The sequence below is a fragment of the Pimephales promelas genome, chromosome 19, assembly GCF_988280905.1.
Source record: "Pimephales promelas chromosome 19, fPimPro1.hap1.1, whole genome shotgun sequence".
Classification (NCBI taxonomy): domain Eukaryota; kingdom Metazoa; phylum Chordata; class Actinopteri; order Cypriniformes; family Leuciscidae; genus Pimephales; species Pimephales promelas.
This window is the reverse complement of record NC_142787.1, coordinates 4,137,294-4,159,296: the sequence shown is the minus strand read 5'-3', so window position 1 is coordinate 4,159,296 and position 22,003 is coordinate 4,137,294. Positions and strand designations below refer to the sequence as shown.

Sequence of the window (22,003 nt, the reverse complement as noted above, 5' to 3'; positions counted from 1 at the left end):
AATAAATACATCTTAAATGGTAAAATAATTTAAATATTGATGCAAGTAGACTTGATTGCTATTGAGTTTTTACATGCATATGATACACACTTTATGGGGTGTAATACACACAAAGCCCACACCACTAATCCTACACAAAGGGTTTACCGTATGCACGTAAATACGCATTTTCACAAATAAATTGTGTGATAAAAACAATAGGGGCTATAGAGACACATTTTGAGCTACGGGAGCATAAAAGGGGGAGCGACGACAGTGAAGGATGAGAGAGGTCGAGGCCTGGTCCTGGTCCACTCTTGGGTTATAGTATATCTGACTAATTGAGGCTGGGTGTGAAAATCCCATTAGGTCCATCTAATAGATTTAACATGTGTACTCGCCACCTGATAGCTGGAGGCTGCATTACTGTGTGATCATATGACTAGGGTACACATTACGAGGGGTTTGGGCTTATGGGGTTATGACCCCCTCCAGAGTAAGTCAAGATAAACTTTGGGCTTGGAAGTATATAAACGTTTATAACTCTACATTGGTTAAGTGTCCACAGCTCTGTCTGAATAAAACTTATCATTCAAGCACCATTAAGAATTGGTCATATTGCCTGAGTATGCCAAACTAAGTGCAGTCATTCATTAGGAGAATACAGAATGAAACATTAATAAACATTTTCTTGAAATGTTGTTAAATCTTACATAACAGGAGAGGATAATCTGCACAGGAATATGTTGAACAGGTGTGGTTGTTACTATATCATGGCTTTTTAGCATTGCTGGAACATTGTATTGTATTGACCAATCAGAAGTCAAGACAGGAACTATAGATTTTAGAATTAAATTATACATTTACAATAGTTATCAGGCGATGGTGTGACTTTCCAAAATGCACAACGTAGGAGATACAAAGTAACAGTCTTTATTTAACTAGACAAACACACAGGAGAACTACAAGAGAATAACACGGCTTTCCACACGAAAACAAAAGATAAAACTGAACAATGAACAAAAATAACTAAGGCTTATTCCTGCATTCAAGGCAGGTTTCTGAGCACGTAAATCACAACTTCAAACCACAACTCACGATTTTGTAGCATTCCAGGGGTGCGTTTCCCGAAAGCATCGTTAGCCAACTATGGTCGCAACGTCATTACCAATAGAGTTCAAAGGATATTGCGACCAACTTGCGACCATAGTTGGCTAACGATGCTTTAATGATGCACCCCAGGTCAGTCACACCAACCTGAGCACAAGGAATTGTGGTAGCTAGATGTAAACAAACCAGCATGGCGGACCTTACGGGTCTTATGCGCATTTGTAATAATTTGTCGCCAAAGGTGCTTACTCCTTGTTTATTTGAGGAAAACTGAGGAGGCAAATGCCGCATAAGGCAAGATAAGCTGTTATACCTTTTATTTTACTTTATTTGGAAATGTATTTGGTATTACTTTATCCTTGCACTCAATGGACTGAAAACTAGTTAACGTTATGTTGTCCTGAAGTGTATTCTCACCGTGTACCGCCTGCAGAAACACTGCCTCTGTAGGGGCTGCCATTGTTGTTTTGTGTGGTTTCGCGGGCTATGTGACGTCAGAGCTCGAAACTGGGAGGACATCGATCTAACATCGATCTAATCGACATCGGTGAAAACGTAAAAATGTTTTATCGGATGTGCCTTTCGTTTACACGGTGACGGCGTTTTTAAGGCTTAAAAACGCAAAAAAGTGAAACCACCCTCCAGAGTGGAAATCTTAAAAACGCTCCATCGCCGCGTTCCCGTGTAAAGGGTAAAAACGCAAAAGTCTGCTTGACCAGGCTGATCTCATGAAGTAGTGTGTATATGACACGCCAATTCGTATTTCCATTTTTGGCATGCTATCAAGACGCATAATTGCCTTTCAGCGTGTTTATGAACGCCGTTGACTTAACGTTATATAAATATATGACTTACCTCAACCCCGTCCCTAAACCTAACCGTCACTGGGGTTAATGGCATTTATGACTGTTCCCTTACCATCCAAGGTAAAAAAAAAAGATATGACTTACCTCAACCCCATCCCTAAACTTAACCGTCACTGGGGTTAATGGCATTTATGACTGGAGATTTGACTGCGTGTACAGACACGCGGAATGACGCGGACGTTAATGGCGTAGACATATACGCATACACGCGGATAGCTCAAAACGCGTAGAGATAACACGCCACCTGACTCAAAAGTGGCGTGTATGTTTACGCAAAAGTCATGATGTCATGTTGACAGGGTAGATGGTGAATTGCGAGTCACCAGCATCCACTCCACATATTCGGCAAAGCTCCTTTGAGGACCTTCCACTCGCAGGTGAGCCATTGACTCTTGAGGAAGACGCATAACCACGAGCGGCCGAGATATGCCAGATCAAGAAATGCCAGATCAAGAAAATCCCTTGTGTGACACTCGAGGGAGCGACCCCCCTGTTCAAGCAAGAGCAGGCGCACTGCAGGTATATCCATAGCTGTTTTAATCATGCTTTTTTAAGGTTCTGTGGTTCACAACACTGAAGATACAAAGTAACAGTCTTTACTTAACTAGAAACGCTCAGGAGAACTTAAAGAGAATAACAAGCCTTTCCAGTAGCAAACAAAAGATGACACCCTACAATGAACAGAAAGAATTGAAGGCTTAAATACACAAAGGGATAATTAACGTAACGAGAAACAGGTGCGCAACTCAACCAGAAACCATACAAACTAGCAACAAGAACTAAGGAAAACAGTGAATGAGAACAATGAAAACGGAGCCAAAACTAAATTCATTCTAACGGTAACCCTGACATTAGTGGAGACAGAGGCTATTGATTCCTTGCTTAGAAAATGTATTATAGACCATTGGGTTTTTGATGCCATGACACCTAAATATGGTGTTCCCTTTGCATGGGACCCCTTTTTAAAACTAACAATATACTGAAGTAATAATAATAATAATATAACAATAATGTTTAAAGACCTCTGAATGAGAGCATATTAAAAAGCGGATCATCAACTCAGGACTCGTTACAATACAGTAACAAAGTATAGTAACATATCTGTAACATTTTTTCTACCAACCAATGTAAGATGCATAAATCTGAAGAGAACCATAAAAAAGTAACAATTGTCAATTAATCAAATAATTACAGACCAGTATTTAGAATTTTGTCAAATTCTTATTATTATTTGAACAGCTGAAAATTTTCACGGGACCCCCTCGACCCCAGTTTGAAAACCCATGTTATAGACCTTATAGCCTTTCACGAAAATGTAAACACTAAAAAAGGGAAACACAACCAATTACAACAACAAATAATCAAAACAATAAAAGCCACAAAAAGCAATGGTTTGGTCAGCAGAAATTGCAGTTAATCAATTATAGTATAGTATAGTATAGTATAGTATAGTATAGTATAGTATAGTATAGTATAGTATAGTATAAAATTACAACATAGGCCTATATGAACTGTGTGACAAACTGCCGTGACTTAACATACAAGAAAAACTATATCAAACTAGGCTTATATCACATTAATACAATTTTATAATTCACAAATATAATCCGGGTTGACTCAAACCTTGTAACAAGTAAAATACAACTATAACAGCTTCTGACAACTAGCCCCGGTTTCCCCAATGTGTGTGGGAACTTCGAATGGACGTCTCGCCGGTGTCTGTGATTGGTCAGCACCTGTTCACCTCCTTCATCCAAACTGACACGAGTTGGAGGAAATATAGTCAGCATCCACACACCCCCGATCCTCACTTCGCGTCGGCTCTGCTCCCTCCACCGCATGGGCTTCGTTCTCCATGGTAATGCCACAGTGATCCGAAGATCTTCGCAGTTTTAGACAGCGTTCTCATCACCCTCACGAGACATGCGTGTGCCACTGACTATAGCAGTGTTTATATTGCTCTTGGCGGTGCGGCAAACACACGCGACTGATTCCAGCAGTGCTCATGACACCTCTCAAGAGAGATCAGTGAACATCCAGAAGAGAAGACTCTCTCTGCAGAACACAGGTACGCTTTTGCGCAGTGCATGCACAGAAAATCTACGACAGCTCATGTTTGCGTGTGGTTGTTTGAACTCTTACTATCAAAGTTTTGTCGTATCAAACAATTTATCTCCAGAGATTATGTCATACCGGATTAAAAAAGAACAACTGGATTAAAAAGTTTATATAGCCTATACGTTTTTATCCTATGGCTATGGATGGCATAAGGTTTGTTTTTTCAGTGTAATAAATAGGTAATTTTGAAACGTTGTGCATGACGTTATTAGCACGTCACCTCGCTATATCTTTAGGAATATAGAACAAATATGACACTTTAGTGCTGACAATCTGAGTAACCGGAATACCTAGCAGCAGCATAGTCCTACTTCTGTTTTTTCTTACTTGACATGTTTTCCACTGATGTTGACTAAAAAGTAGATGAATAACATTCAAAATGTTTTAAATCGGCATGGGTGTTCCTGTAACGTTTAATTAAAATCTCTGTATATTATAAAAAAGACCCTTAAACTTTTGATCTGGCTTTTTGTTGTGGTAGTAAAAACAGGTAGGTAGCCTATAACTTTTTTTAAAAAATATGTATTTTGGGTAGGCTACATCATTATTTATATTTAATTGCAATTGTGGCATGGTTTCTATGTTTTACTGCAACGCTGTGAAATGTTTTCAATTGTTATAACAAATATTTACTGCCATAAAGCTTCAATGACAATTTGCATATGGTGAACATAAATTTAGAACACTGCATTTCGAACCTTACCAAAGTCCACACAAGGACAGTGCCACAAACAAATGCGGCAAACATAACAGACATGGAACAGTATGATTATTTAATTTATTTCAGTGTTCTCAATCACAATCTTTCAGAAAATGTCCTTGTTATCCATTGTGGCGTAGTTAATTATATATAATATAATATATATATATTAAAAAAAACTAGCCTATATAACATTTTTATCATCATTTACACTTAAAATAAATGACAGGAAAATACTGTAAAATGCTACAGTAAAAACCTTATCATATACAGTGAAAAATAAACATTATATGCAATTTTACTGGTATACTGTCAAATTATACTAGTATCAACTGTCAAGTAAAAACTATGAATTACCTTATAATTTATGGTGAAAAAAAAAACAGAAAAAAAATTATCTCAGGAGAGGTCTGTATAGCTCAAATTGCTCTAGAAGTTAATGCTGGTTCTAATAGAAGAAGTGTCCGAATACACTGTGCATCACAGTTTGTTGTGTATGGGGTCTGCCCAGCCGCAGACCAGTCAGGGTGCCCATGCTGACCCCTGTTTTAATTAGTGAACCCCATCGCATCCTTGACTGTGATCCCATAATTATCAACCCAATTTATGGTTATTTATTAAAAAAAGTAAAAAGTCTGTCGGGTTGGGTCAGAGGTCACCTTTTCGCCAGAACTCGATTATCTCATGAACGATATGGCCGTTCCTGGAAACCAGTGATTGTAGTTTATAAGGTTTTAAAGGGATACTCCACTTTATTTGGAAATAGGCTCATTTTACCACTCCCTCAGAGTTAAACAGTTGAGTTTTACCATTTTCGAATCCATTCAGCCGATTTTCTGATATTTAGAAGAATATCAGTAACCAGACCCATATAAACTGTCTGGTTACTGATAGTCTTCTAAATATCAGTAAAATCGGCTGAATGGATTCGAAAAGGTAAAACTCAACTGTTTAACTCTGGGGGAGTTGTAAAATGAGCCTATTTCCAAAAAAAGTGGAGTATCCCTTTATATAAGGATATTTTGTATACAAAAATGTATGTATAGTTTCAAACACCTTCCCTTTCAAAGTATACACAACAGTATGAAGTGAAGTTATTAAATGTAATTTCCCATCTAATCTTCTAATTAATACCAATGTATAAAAAATAGCTTCTTACCACTTTTCGTAGTTAGTTCTTTTAGCTTGGCACACCCAATCCCACATTTTTACTGACAACAGTTCCGTGTACACGGAACTATTGTATAGTACATAGTTCCGTGGCCACTCCGATAGAGACTCTCATCTTTACCCCACCCACAAGTGAGACACTAATTGCTTCCTCTCTCCATAATTCTGATATTTCTCTCCCTCCTGCCTTTCAGTATCAATCAAATCCACTCAGCTGTGAAATAAACCAAAACGTGTGGCTGCCTTTGCAAATGGGCAAGCGTAAGGATTTAAGCGAGTTTGACAAGGGCTAAATTGTGTTAGCTAGACAACTGGGGCAGAGCATCTCCAGAACTGCAGCTCTTATGGGGTGCTCCCAGTCTGCAGTGGTCAATATCAAAAGTTGTCCAAGGAAGGGCGACCATGGCTAATTGATACACGTGGACAGCGAAGGCTGGCTCATGTGGTCCGATTGACTGTAGCTCAAATTGCTCAAGAAGTTGATGCTGTTTCTAATAGAAGAATTGTTGCCTGTGAGCCGCAGACCAGTCAGGGTGCCCATGCCGACCCCTGTTTTAATTAGTGAACCCCATCGCACCCTTGACTGTGGTCCCATAATCATCAACCCTAAAAATTGAAATCCCGAATCCAATCGAATACTATAGCTGAATTTTGCTATAGTGCACTAGACGTAGGTCTAACACCTACGGCGGTACTCATTATTTCACCTATTACAGCCTAATGTGTGGCCTGAGTCACCCAGTGGAATCAATGTCTTCACTGGGGAGCTTTACCATAAGGTTTTCCTGCGCTGCCGAAGTGTGTCTTGCATTTTGTGTAATTCTGCCACACATGAGCCTTCCTCATGCCCCGTTTTCAATCCCATCCCTCCAAGCAATCCGGGCACTTATCCAGGCACGCCTCAATTCATCAGTTCTATAGCCTCATCCCACAAAATGAATTAGCGTGTGTATAAATGTATCGATACATGCACAGGTCCAAGGGCTCGATGTTTGCAAGCACACATGCTCATATGTGTACATGAAAATAATGAACATGCTCCTGAAAACTAAATTGTTCTGTTATTTTCAGTCTCTCCCATTCACTTTCAATGGTCGCCCATTGTGACAATTTTTGACCATGCCTACTCTCAGATAAATGAGACCCATGATTAATCAGATGCAAACAGAAATATAAAACCAGTCCTAATTGAAAGAGAACAAGTTGACAAAAAGATTGAATCCAAGATTGGGTGAAAATATGGTATAATGAGTGATTTATAAGCTATTTTTTTATAGGCCGGTCATTTTTGACCGGGAACACCAAAAGTGTGACTATGTTCCATATTTTTTACAAAACAAAAGTTTCAAAACAAAATTCCTGGTAAAACATTAGAGTAGACTAGTGTGATGAACAGTAGCCATTTTTTTCAAAAAAAAATTTCATATTTCCAAATTTACTCATAAATTATTAATTTTTTTACTCAAAAAATGAGATGCCTACTCTCAGACAAACGAGGCTCATGATTAATCAGATGCAAACAGAAATATAAAACCAGTCCTAATTGAAAGAGAACAAGTTGACAAAAAGATTGAATCCAAGATTGGGTGAAAATATGCTATAATAAGTGATTTATAAGCTATTTTTTATGGGCCGGTCATTTTTGACCGCGAACACCACAAGTGTTATAGGGTTTTGAACAACACATGAGGGTTAAAAATGCTGGTTTCGGAGCCTGGTTAGCAAAAGTAGACATTACTTCATCTGCATTCAAAGTCATTGCCCATATACCCAGATTTTTGGCACCTTTTTGGCATTTGCTGGAAGGGGAAATTCTACTTTGCCGTAAACTTTAATTTTCACTGCAATGTCAGAAGACTGGAATCTTACAAAACAACTATCCAGTCCCTTACTTGGTTCATTATCCTCCAGCCATTCCTCTTTCTACCATTCAGAAAGTTTTTCTGAATTAGGAGTTCCACTGTCCCCAGAGAAAACATCGGGCCCTACCACATCCCTAGAGTTCCTTGGAATTAACCGTTAAATTCAAATCTCCACCAATCAGCTCGAAGCACCTCAGTGCACCAAACGTGATTTGCCATCCCAGCTTGGCCATTTAAACTACGCCATGCATATAGTATGCCAATGGCATCCTTTCATCTCCCACTTCACACACTTACAAATCATTCGGATACATTTAATTGGTAAACGTATTAGGCGTGCTGTCTGGGGAGAGGTCTCTGATCTTGGTAATTGGCCCAAACGCAGAGTACCCCCACCCCCCAGGTTTAGGAAGTGACCTGGTGAGTGAGAGGAGACAGGGTGGTGGAGGGATTCTGAAGACTGTAGAACATCCTTAGGTGAGTTTGACTGTGCTTATATATGGTTTGCCTACGTGATGATTTTACGTGAGGATATTACAAGAGTCAATGGTTCGCTTCAACATGACCTCCTTAGCTCTCTATGTCAAATCAGTCCGCCACATACTCGGCTCTTTTTTAATTATATCTGCCAACTGTTCACTGTATAAACGAAGGCTGTTCAAATTCCACTGAAATCCTGCCCCTCTTAGGACGCCGCACCTGGTTATCCACCTGTAAACAATTCTGTAATCTTCTAAGTTGTTCATATTCCAGGCCGCCAAAACCAAACTGTTGACGCACTCGCGTCTCGTTTCTCTAAAGAAATTCAGAGCATTAGCCCCAGAGGTGGACCCAGCCCCAGCCCCTGCCCTAGTTCCTCCCTATTCAGACTTGATATTCCTATAACTCACCCACTCAAACACTTCCACTCCCTATCTCTGGACTACGCGCCATGTCACCTAGAACACTACAATCCAACTGGACAGCATCGGGAGCTTTTAAATAATTTCATTTCTCCTACAACCAGCCTTTTTCCAACTTTTCCCTCATTTCAATGTCTTAATTTGTCACATATCTCAACCAAGTTAAGTCCATCCAATCCAGTACCATCAAACTCTATTTTTCTCTAATTAATTTACTCTAATTAATCTATGGCCATGTCCCTCCATAACAAACCCCCAGATTACATTTCTAACCAAAGGAATCCAAAAAACAACCCACTCTCCCTGATTCAAGGCAACCTTTCACCATTGATCTCTACGCTAAATGGCTGACTTTCCTCCATTCTGGTCATTTGCCCCCCGATACAGCAAGAACTCTGGATGTTAACCCTGTCTTTTTTCAGGTTCCTCAAAACTTCTGAAATCATGACCACTTCCAAATTCAACCCACCCAACCTTCTCCGACCTCCAGGTATTGGATAATGACACCATCCGTTTTCTCATAAAACGTAGCAAAACTGATTAATGTTCCCATCCATATTTTCAGTCTACCGACTCCCATCCAGCCATATCAATCTCTTTGCGTCATTCGTGCACCCTGGAAGGTTCAGATTTCCTCCCTGCTCAACCCCCTTTTCATTGACGAAAACAATCTTTCAATTACTAGGTATTGGAGCAGTTACCACCGCAGCCCAAAAAGATCTGCCTGATTATCCAATTAAATTACTGGGTCGCTGGTCCTCAGACGCCGTTCATTCTTACATTTGTTCCAACCTCAGCCTCAAACAAAAGACCATCTAAGTCTCGCTTCTTTTTAATCTGGTTACAATCTTCTCAAGATAGCTCCCAAGAAACTCAATCCAACCAGTGCCCGCCCAATTTGATACTGCCGCTGGAGTGCCCTGCTTAACTTGATACTGCCGCCACAGTGCCGTCTTCCATTTCTTCTTTCTTCAATTGTTGGGGGGTCTTCCAGACTGTTGAAATAATTATACATGCTGATTCCTTAGATAGCAATAAGCTTTTTAATCCAGTAACCAAAAATCCAGACGTAATCCGTCTGATTTTTACAACCGGTCCCACTTTATATTAAGTGTACTTACACTGAAATTAATAATTTGATACAATGGACTTATTGTGTACGTAAGTTTTTACATTGTACTTATATTTTAAAAAATACTAGCATGTAATTACAGCTGCAATCAAGTTATGTAAATTACATTTGTAAGTATGAGGACACTGAGCAAATTCCAGTGGACTACCATAAATTAGTATTTTTAAAATGAACAAACATCTAAGAAATAATTCAGGTAACAGGAGAGAATGTTAAGATTGACCTTCCCAGTCGTAGTTACAATATCATCAAATATTAGGTCTTCTGTATACTTAAAGATCTTCTAATGGCCTTCAGAAAATACATATGATGCAATATCCTGTTGAAAACGTGTCTTGTGGAATTTTCCCAGTTTTTCAAATGGTGGAATGTGTGGTAACAGGGATGAGTAAAAACCTGGAGACACAACTAAAATGTGTATCTTATCTAAAATACTAAACTTCAAAAAAAAAAAGAAAAGAAAAAAAAATGTCTAAAACTCTGATGGGATATGACACAACAATGCAAAAGGGGGAAAAATGAAAGTTTATATTTCATGGTAAAATGAGGACAGGTAACTAATCCTACATTTGCAGGTAGGTTAATGTGCAGGACTTTTAGAATAAAATAATAAAATGTATTTTAGAGTTAATTCTCATGCATATTTGTACATGGGGACAGAAATGGCATCCATTCGGTGAAATGGCCCGCATACATCCCTTAAAACTTAAACATTGTTAGGCATTTTTTATTTTTTATGTAAATGTAATGAGCTACTATGGCAAGAGTAATGTGTAACTGCTCTAAAAACTGTAATGTTCTCTGTCCTTCAAACGTTCTCCAGCGGAGATTCAGCAGTGTCTGGTAAACGCAGGTGATGTGGGCTGCGGCATGTTCGAGTGCTTTAACAACAACTCATGCGAGATCCGAGGACTACATGACATCTGCATGACATTCCTCCACAACGCAGGCAAATTTGACTCCCAGGTATGATCCTGACTTATTCACTCAAATCCCAATATGTGGTATGTACACTGTAATTTGTACACTGTAACTGTTGGAGTGGTATCTAGCCTACTTTGTTTGCACTGAGACCTACAGCACCTTGTTACTAAGAGCTGGCGGTTTGCCCACTACGTTCATATCATTAGACATACTCAAGCTGAAATCTTCTTGGTCAGCATTTTGCCATTAACTGCACGTGCTCCGGGTTGATGAAGGACTTCTGCATCACCGCAGGGGAAATCGTTCATCAAAGACGCGCTGAAGTGTATGGCCCACGGACTGCGCCACAGGTTCAGCTGCGTCAGCCGCAAGTGTCTGGCCGTCAAAGAGATGGTGTTCCAGCTGCAGCGCGAGTGTTACGTCAAACACAACCTCTGCTCAGCAGTGACGGAGAACGTCAACGTCATGGTGGAGATGATCCATTTCAAGGACCTGTTTCCTAAAGGGTGAGTTCTTCAATATTCAAGAGTTGTGCAATATTAGCCGCATTTCCGCCGTAATTACCCGGAAGCATTTCTCCCAGAGACTTATTGCTTTCTGCATTTCCACCACAGTCTAAAGTGCCGTGAAGATTAGGCAAATAGTGCGGTGACGTAGGACTGCTGACTACTTTTCAGTTCCGGCTAGGAGTTTAAGCTTAAGAAAGCCTGAACCTCGTCATCGGTCACATTTTTTAAACTCCATTGTCAGAAGAAGTCAGTAGCAAGTAAATCCATTTTGCAATGCAGAAGTCGAACAGAAGCTGCATTTAAAGAAGCATTTACAAGCATGAAATTACAATTGTATTATTGAGATTTTAAAAAATACATATTTTTAATATAAAAAAATTGAAATTATACCTTTAAGTCATGAAGTCACAATTCTTATTGCAGTGTTTACTATAAATGATGTATCAAAATAACTTCCCTTCCCTCTTGCAGTGATATCTCTTCTCTTCTCTGAGGATGAGGGCGGGGAAACCTGTCACTCACACATGATCAACCAATAGCGTGTCATACATACGCCATTTCATGAGATCAGTATTTCCATTTTTGGCGCGCTATCAACACGCATAATCGCTTTTCAGCATGTTTATGAACGCCGTTGACTTAAAGCTACAATACCTAAGATTCAGATACCGCTAGAGGGCGCTACATTCAAAACAACAACAACGGCGATGACACGATGACGCCGTGGAGGAACGCGGAATGATGGGAACTGTTGTTTTCAACTCCACCGTGGATAAATCAGTCAGACGGGAATCGAAAATTAGTTGTCATGGATGAGGTAAAGTTCGATTTATATAAGCGTTTAATGACATGCTTGTTTTTCATTAAACTGAAATAACCGCAAGAAAAGTCAGGTTTAAAAGTAAATTAGTTATCACAGATGTTACTGTACGAGTCACTGGGCGAAGCTATGGTGGAGAGGGTTTGAAGGGGCAGGTCTCTTGCAAGGAGTTGACGTGGCTGGTCCTCCTTGGTAACTTTATAAAAATAAAAAATCTATGTAAATGTACATTTGACGCATCTTTTCATGTCGTGTAAGTATTCAACCACAGCTACAGTTTCACAAAATTAACGTTAAGGGGGTCGCACACCGGACGAGAAGCTGCAGCGCTGCGTCGCGCCACATCTTTAAAATTCGAACACATTATTATATATAAGTGTACACATACCTCACATACCAACGTCTCAGGACCGTGTTCAAAATCCCGCTGCGCCACAGAGCGCCATTTACATAGTTTTATATAAAATTTTAATTAGTTTTGTCTCAAATCGTTGCTAATGGATCCCGACTTCGCCCTATGCTGCAATATGCATTTTTTGCAGTCATTTACAGAAATCAGCTGCTTGAATGACAATTGCTGATGTTATTATTAGATTTTTCAGGTGAGAGTCTCAATTCATTCAGTGAACGGATGCTCTGAGGTAAAGTTTTCAGAATGCAGACTCAGCAACGATTGTATTTAATTGTACAGTACAATCATAACATAGAACAGACATTATCTTCATTTCCTGTCATTAAACATAACAATATTGCTGGCCATACACTGATGAGAAAGTGCGCGTCCGGTGTTCGATACTGTGGAGTTGTCCTAAACGTGGCGCGGCGCTTCTCGTCCGGTGTGCGACCCCCTTTACAGCCAACAGTTCACATTCCGAGAATAAATGAAAAGAATAATTGTGCTCCATTCCATAACAAATGCGCAAAACAAGCTGACGTTTGTTGCTTGATAGACGCTAACGCACAACTACAACTACCGCATTTGTCCAGGACTACACATAGTACGAGCGGAAACCGAGGTAAGCGGATATGACGCGATTGACTGGCGACTCCCAGCTCACCCCTGCTCATACGCCCCGTTTCCTTGGTTAAAATCTCAATTTTCTCGCGATTTAAACATTGTTTGAAACATATGGAATATTGTGAGTTATCATCTTAACTAAATATATAACACTGGCCTTGTGATTTTGGGATATTTTAATGCAAAAATCTTAGGTATTCCACCTTTAACGTTATTACTGTATAAATATATGACTTACCTCAACCCCGTCCCTAAACCTAACCGTCTCTGGGGTAAATGGCATTTATGACTGTTCCCTTACCATCCTAGGAAAAAAAATATCACTCCCCAGATGTAGATCTACGTTTTGCTTCGTTTCGCTCGGACATTTGACGGCGTGTACAAACACGCGGGATCACTCCGACATTAATGGCATAGACATACACGCATACACGCGGATACACGCGGATAGCTCAAAATGCGTAGAGATAACACGCCACTTGACTCGAAAGTGGCATGTATGTTTACGCAAAAGTCATGATGCCATGTTAAGATCAGTCTGGTCACATTTACCATTGTGCTGAAATTTGGGGAAAAAAACAGCATGCTTACACACTTTTGCAGACTGAGTGACATACTTGATAATGACAGCTAATTGTTTAAAGTTTCCCTGTGCTTGTATCTCTTTAACTCATCTTTGATCACCAAAATTGCATATTTCAAAGTTTTTCTTCCTTGAAAAAATTCTTCATGCCTAAAATAGCTTGAATTTAACTCTACGGCCTTGCTTCGTTTATTTTCTTTGAATATACGCAAATGAGCCCTGCCTCCACTCACTCACTCAGCTCAGAGATCTACTGGTTGACGATCACACGTTGATCTGATTGCTTACAAAGTAGTTTGTGACGACACAAACAGCGATTTCAAACCGTGTTTTTGAGACTGTCTTTGGTTCACTGCTAGCCTGACTTCGTCATACTCATATTCTATTCAGAATGTGAGTCTGAAACTGCTCCTTTGGGCTTTGATTATGAGGCGTGTCTTAACTGAACCAGGAAAAAAAAAAAACTCTGCACTCAATTGGATAGTCGGTAGACCTACAACCAATCAGAGCAACGCAGTGAGTCAACTCCTTTGCATAGCTACAGAACTTACTTATTTTAGAAGTAAAATAACGAGTGTTGCTTCTTTTACTTGGTCCTCCATGAGTGCGACCAAAGGAGAAACCACAACGACCACAGGCTTTTCATTACGTCCCATCTTCTTAGTGATCATTGGAGCAGCTGATAAGTTACACTTTTGCCGAATCATGTAGGAAGGACGGCAAAAATATCTTTCCGATCGACAAATGCCTTGATTGCAGTTTCCTGTTCGTCATCTCAATTCTCCAGCTGCAGTCATCTTTGACAAGCGCTCTTTGTCCATCATCGTATAAAGCCCGACCTGGCAATTTGATTGGCCCGAACATTTTTTGACTGATCATAATTACTCCTCAATGGATCGAGTCCAGACCGAACTTCCCAACCAAAAAATGTTGTGGGCGGAGTTCGGGCTGGCATCCAGGCTAGTTCACTGCAGTTTTAAGGTGAAAATACTCAGCAATGCTGTCGACTTGGTTTGTCTTAAAGCATATTACAAACACCACATAGACTTAAAAAAAAACATTAAACACTTGATTTTCACCACAGGGGGACTTTTCTACAACAATTTTAAAATATCTCGCACACCCCTACTTCAATTTCAGACGTGGGTAACAATGTATTTTCTGTCCTAACTGTCTTCTCTCCTCCACCGCAAGGCCCCACGTGGAGTTGGTGAACGTCCTGCTGGGATGCGGCGAGGAGGTGCGTGTCGCCATCGTCCGACGAATACGAACTCAGTGCGAGCAGAACTGGGGAGCTCTGTGCGGGAGTCTGAGTCTCTGTGCCCTCGGGAAGGTGGAGAACCAGGCCAGTCCCACTCTCGCCCCTGTCCCAGACATCACCACCCCACCAGGAGCCAACAGCAACTCCCTCCCTCCCGCCAGCCTGCTCCTCCCCGAGCCTGACGGGGAACCGGTGTGGACGCTCACAGGAGGAGATGAAGATGAACATCAGTCTTCAGATCCTCAAGACAACACCTCTAAGGTGGAGAAAGAGCTCAAGAGGGCTCTGAACGCCACCAAGAGGAGGTGAAGGGAAGACCTCGTGCCTTTAGCCCACACTACAGGTCAAGCGTTTGGAATAATTAGGACTGTTATTGTTTTCTCTCTGTTTTTTGAAAGAAGTAAAAACAGTAATATTGTGAAACTGTCTTCTATTTGAATATATTTTAAAATACAACATTTTCAGCATCATTAATCCAGTCTTTAATGTCACGTGATCCTTCAGAAATCATTCTAATATGCTGATTTGGTTTTGGTTAAATGGTTTTGAAACCATACTACAATTTTTTCAGTATTCTTCAATGAATAGCAAGTTCAAAAGAGTGTAGTTTATTTCAAAATAGTAAAATTATACATGTCTCTACTGTAACTTTTGATCAATTTAATGCATCTTTTGTGAATTAAAATGTTTATAAAGAAAATATCTTGCTTGATTGGTAGGCGTACCAAGCTTTCTTCAAAAAAAAAATATTAGGCAACAAAAACATTGATTTATAATAATAAATGTTTCTTAAGCAGCAAATCATCATATTAGAATGATTTCTATAGGATCATGTGACACTGAAGACTGGAGTAATGATGCTGAAAATTCAGCTTTGCATCACAGGAATAAATTACATTTGTATATTTATTAAAATAGAAAACAATTCTTTTAAATTTGAATACTTGGGTAAATAATATTTCATAATGTTACTGTTTTTTCTGTATTTTTAATCAAATGCATGCAGCGTTGGTGAGGGACTTTTAAGAGAGGTGTGCTAAGCGATGTCCCGCTTCAGTAAACACCACTAACGGCAACAAAAACAAACCAGGGCCAACCCGCACCACGAAACATAACTAACTGTTCCAGCCAATAACCGTCAAGAAGGATTTGGGGGCGGGGTTTGGGGGTTAGTATGCGGATGAGGAGGGGGGGGGGGGGGTCGAGCTAGCCTCCGTTTTGTTTGACAATACTTCGAACGTCAACAGGAAGTGACGTCAGCCGACATCGCTTAGAGCAGCTTTAAGAAATGCCCAAACTATTGACCTGCAGTGCAGAGAAAGGCTTGTTCACTGCCTCACTCAAGGACAGATCAGCTGCAGTCTCCAGCCAGCAATGACAGGGTATTTCTGTGAGAACACGGACTGGGACAGTATTTGATAGAGTCTCAGATATTTCAGAGGTGTTTCACTCTTTGTAGATTGTGGACTAAGTGCATTCCTCAGACTCTCCAGAATGCTCTGCCTGCAGCCCTGAAGAGCATTATTGCAGAAACCGGGCCTTGTGTTTTAGTGATGACATCATTCCATAAGCTCATTATTTTTTTGTTTTGAAGCCTGGCCGTTTGGGTGAAGCTCACAGAAACATGTCTGGGTCACATGTCACCCCAAAATAAAAATTAAAAGCAATTATATATATATGAAGAGTTCAGATGCAAAAGCCTCTAAATGCCATTTGAAATTTTCTTCTTTAATGATGATTTTTATCAAACTTGTATATTTAAGTTCAGTAATTTCACTTAAATGGCGATGATAATTACCTATTAATTGTTATTTAAGTGAAATTACTGAACTTGAATATACAAGTTTGAATAAAATCATCATTAAAGAAGAAAATTTCAAATGGCATTTAGAGGCTTTTGCATCTGAACTCTTCATATATGTATGTATTTTGGAGCCCAGCAACATATTGTGGCCACAAATTAAGAATTTGTTCTCTCGTTCTGGTAAATTGTGGCCACGTTGCACTAATTTGTTTTAATTTAATTTATAAAACAAGGGAATGAATTAGTAAACATGCTAACGTATTAGTAAGTCTTAGTAACTAAATGTTAATGTTAACTTGTTAAACTTATTTTTTACTCCGCATGTCATATGATGGGCTCATTGGGTCATGTGATGGATTCATTTAAAAATATACAATTTAAAATAATGAAAAATTATTTATTACATTACTGGTCAAAAGTTTTTGTTTGTTTTTTAAATAGGCTACTTTTATTCCGAAAGGGCACATTTACAGTAGCTGTCAAAAGTTTGGAAACAAACATTTTTTTTTTTTTTATGTTTAAAAAAAATAAAAAAATTCTTCTCACTAAGGCTGCATTTATTTAATCATAATTACAGTAAAAACTATTTTCAACATCATTACTCCAGTCTTCAGTGTCACATGATCCTTCAGAAATCACTCTAATATGCGGATTTGCTGCTCAGGAAATATTTATTATTATGAATGTTTTTAAAAAACGTATATCTCTGGAACACTAGGTGGCGCTGTATTCAAACTTATCAGGTACATTCAGGACATGCTGTCAATTAACCCTACCAAATTTTGTGTCAATATGTCAAATTTGTGTAAAAGATATTGCAATTTATAAAACATTTCTTAATGGCATCCGATCCTGGCAAGACAGGTATCCACTGATTCGACATGACACAAGGAATCCTCACAGATATCAAGCTCACAATAACGACAAACTGTTCAAAGGTTATGTGCAAAAACACCCATTTTCCAGATCTCATCATGACCTGCACTGGTGTCACTGTTCCCAAATTTGGCATTGACCCTCTGATCGTTGTTCCGATGAACCCTTCAACATTTCCTTTCGATAGATCAAAGTTTGGCTGAGATACAGCCTCTGAGACAATTTTTGTAAGAAAGATTTTGAGGAGTAGCAACAAAACTAATGCTGTTCTTTTCAAAACGGCCATTCCTGTAATGGACGATGTCTTAATGCATGATGTTGAATGTGATCCGCATGATGAGAGAAATCTGGTGAACTACGTTTCATTGTTCTAGATGACGAAGCGCTCAACAATTTAACCATTTCAAATGTGATTTCTTTTAACTGATGGTGGCGCTATATAATTTGTCATAGATACCCCAAATTCGGACAGATTACAATTCATTACCATCACTACAAGTGTACCAATGTTCATGATTTTCTTAATTGCGGTTCATAGGGCTGCCATAGACTCCCATTGGGGAGGAATAAGAAAACTAACAATTAGTTATGTTTCTTGAGTATCATGTGACACTGAAGACTGGAGTAATGATGCTGAAAATTCAGCTTTGATCACAGGAATAGACTACATGTGTAAATTTACAAAAAGAGAAAACGGTGGTTTTAAACAGTGGTTTTTGCAGCATCCTTTCATGAACGTGAAACAAAATATTACAGACCCCAAACTTTTGAACGGTAGTGTATTTGAATTAAAATTAAGATTAAAATGTGGCATTAGTTGGGGTGGGGGGGGTGTTGTTTTTTCAAAGGAAATAATATTTTTTACTTTGAGGATATAATTGCTGAAAATCTTCATTCAAATTAGCATTAATGCAGTTTAGCAAATCCTGCCATGCTTTAAATACTTGAAATAATATAGTCTTTTCCAGATCATCCTTTTTATTTATTAGTTTTCTTTTGGGGTGACATGGATGTGTGAGCGTTTGAACCCAGGCACAGCAGCAGATACGAGCTCTTATAAGCAGAAATATGAGCTCTTATACGCCGAGATACGACAAGCTCTTATATGCCGAGATACGACAAGCTCTTATATGCCGAGATACGACAAGCTCTTATAATCTGAGATATGAGCTCTTATACGCCAAGATACAAGCTCTATAAGAGCTCGTATATATGCCGAGATATTATATGACGAGATACGCCAAGCTCTTAAACGCTGAGATACGAGCTCTTATACGCCGAGATACGAGCTCTTATACGCTGAGATACCACAAGCTCTTACGCCGAGATACGACGAGCTCTTATACACCAAGATACCACAAGCTCTTATACGCCGAGATACGACGAGCTCTTATACACCAAGATACCACAAGCTCTTATACGCCGAGATACGACGAGCTCTTATACACCGAGATACAACAAGCTCTTATTCGCCGAGATATGAGCTCTTATACGGTGAGATATGAGGTGTTATTCGCAGGGATACAAGCTCTTATATAAGAGCTTGTATATACGCTGAGATGCGAGCCCATATACGCCGAAATACGAGCTCTTATACGCCGAGATACGAGCTCTTATACGCCGAGATACAAGCTCTATAAGAGCTCGTGTATATGCCGAGATACGAGCTCTTATACGCCGAGATACGAAAAGCTCTTATACTCTGAGATATGAGCTCTTATTTTTTTTTATTTTTCACTACTAGTCTTATAGAGATACAAGCTCTATAAGAGCTCGTGTATACGCCGAGATACGAGCTCTTATACGCCGAGATACAAGCTCTTTTTCGCCAAGATATGAGCTCTTATACGCCGGGATACAAGCTCTTTTTCGCCAAGATATGAGCTCTTATACGCCGAGATACAAGCTCTTATACGCCGAGATGTATACAAGCTCTTATAGAGCTCGTATACGCAGAGATACGAGCTCTTATACGCCGAGCTCTTATACACCGAGATACAAACTCTTATACGCTGAGATACGAGCTCTTATACGGCGAGCTCGTATACGCCGAGATACAAGCTCTTATTCGCCGAGATACTAGATCTTATACGCCGAGCTCTTATACGCCGAGCTCTTATACACCTAGATATGAGCTCTTATAGGCCGAGATACAAGTTCTTATAAGCTGAGATACGAGCTCTTATATGCCGTGGGTGTCATATTTTTCTTGCTTGGAATTCAGAATGGGCATTTTTCATATGTGATAAGAACCTATGCCTTCTCGGCTAGATTACACTGTGTCCTAACTACACGCGACGCGATAAAATTCCAGCGACAGCAAGTGTGTCTGACTGTCCACACTAAACGCGACGCGACTATGCCACACATCAATCAAAAATCACAGCCATTCAGAACAGCGTATGGGCGGAGTCTCTCTGTGAAAGCGCACTGCTGACCCACACTCGCATTGGAAATGGGTAAGGACATAATCAAATCAAGAAATAACATTATTAAAAATCAAAACATTAACAAAATATACTCATTGACTAATTTTGTTATGAAGTACAGTTGTATGTTTGCATAGAATTCATATGGAATGCTATATTATATGCTTTCAAAATCTGAGGTAAATTATCCGTTATCGCTTGTGGCACAGTGACCTAATGCCTTTGAACTTCGACAATCAGTTCCTCGTTGTCCATGTTTGATGATTAAATATTCATGACACGCAGAACTTCCATCCAGTGAGATCTCTGTGTGGGCGGATCTGTCAACCTCGACGTAGCAGAAATAGGAACCGTTTCTAAATTAGAAACTTTGCGTATCGCCGTCGCGTCTGGTTAGGACAAAAACTCTGATTAACATGGATAAGATACCTTTTATCGAGCGTCGCGTGTAGTTAGGACACGGTGTTAGTCACCTTCGCAAACATTTTTTAAAATGTGATATATGCAGAACATGGATTTTGGACCTACCTCATCTCTGTAACGCGCACCTGTACTGATATACTGTTTAATGTATTGCATAAAACTTGTTCGAATGTATCTCCATATTTTCACAAGGCAACTTGGTCAATGCATGCACTGTAAAAATGAATATGCTTTATCTAATCAATAAAATTGTGGCAACAGATTACAAGCAATATTATTAATTAAACTGAACAAATTCGAATTGAGTAATAGTTAATCAAATTAATATTCTAATTAATTCTAATTTGTACAATTTAATAAATAATATTGCTTGTAATATGTTGCCACAATTTTTTTTATTAAATAAAGCATATTCATTTTTACAGTGTACACTCACTCCCCTCTGTTTCAATGTGTATCTTGTAGATATTTCTTTTTATAATTTAAATTAATTTTCCCAAAGTTATGCATGAAGTGGATCTTGTGGAAGTGTTTTTATTGCAGCCACTATAGAGTGCTGCTAAGTCATTTTATATACATGCTTGAGCTATTTATTTTATTTTACTGTTATGTTGTTTAGCTATTTAAAAAATAATTTGGGATCTGTATCAAAGTAATCAAAATGTATTCATAGAAAAAAAAAATGTTTTTCCACAATAAATTAACCTCATAATCACTCTCCGGCCGTCAGTGCCTTCAATACTGATATAATGAGTTATGAAGATAAAGCAATAAAACAAAATGACCATCTGGCACTTGGGTAACTTTTTACCATCAGAAACCGAGGACACCTAGAGACATTTGTTTTACACACACTTAAATACACTGCAGCATCACAGCAAAGCTTCACATAAGAATAACAAGCTACTGTATTTCACTATTGAGCCATGCTTAAAATAATAAAATACAATGAGCTTACAACAGTTCAAAATACAATGTAACAAATTACAATACAATAGACACGTGCCCATGGGCCTGCTTCCCGATACTTTACTAACCTCTTAAAGTGACCAAAGGTTATGAAGTTAAGTCATTCTGTAATAGGTTCTACTCTGATGGGGCAGAAATGCTTGCTTCCCTAACTCTGTTCGAGCCCTATAGGCAAAATCATGTGGAAATGATCATTAGACTGCAGGGAGCGAGTGCTTGCCTTGAGTACATAAGCCTACATAAATAAGGGGGCAATGTCCCAAGAATGGATTTATATATAAACAATCGCCACCGGGTTAGCCTGCGCTGAGCAAGGGAGGGCCACTGGACCAGATCATACAGAGCGCAACAATGTGTTAAGGGTTTGCACCCTGTAATGAATCTAAGTGCGCCATGATAAACTGAATCCAGTGGGTGCAAATATTTATTCGGCGTGCATACATAAAAAATAAAAAAAATCGCCATAATCCATTAGAGACAGAAAAGTAACCTTGACCAATTTCTTCCTTGTTACAGGAGAAAAGTAGGCCCTATTCCTAAAATAAAAC

General features: G+C 39.2%; 1 protein-coding gene across 2 annotated transcripts; it reads left to right on the top strand.

The window, feature by feature from the left end:
• Positions 1 to 3,398: 3,398 nt before the first annotated feature.
• On the top strand, positions 3,399 to 16,092 carry stc2b (stanniocalcin 2b). Of its 2 annotated transcripts, none has more exons than XM_089123474.1 (4): positions 3,399 to 4,023; positions 10,663 to 10,805; positions 11,058 to 11,269; positions 14,888 to 16,092. In XM_089123474.1, exons 1-4 carry the CDS (start codon positions 3,879 to 3,881, stop codon positions 15,261 to 15,263), a joined length of 876 nt encoding a protein of 291 aa, XP_088979600.1. In that variant the 5' UTR covers positions 3,399 to 3,878; the 3' UTR covers positions 15,264 to 16,092. The 2 variants fall into 2 exon arrangements, with proteins under 2 accessions (XP_088979600.1, XP_088979599.1); XM_089123473.1 differs by lacking the exon at positions 3,399 to 4,023 and adding an exon at positions 8,628 to 9,197.
• Positions 16,093 to 22,003: the final 5,911 nt, after the last annotated feature.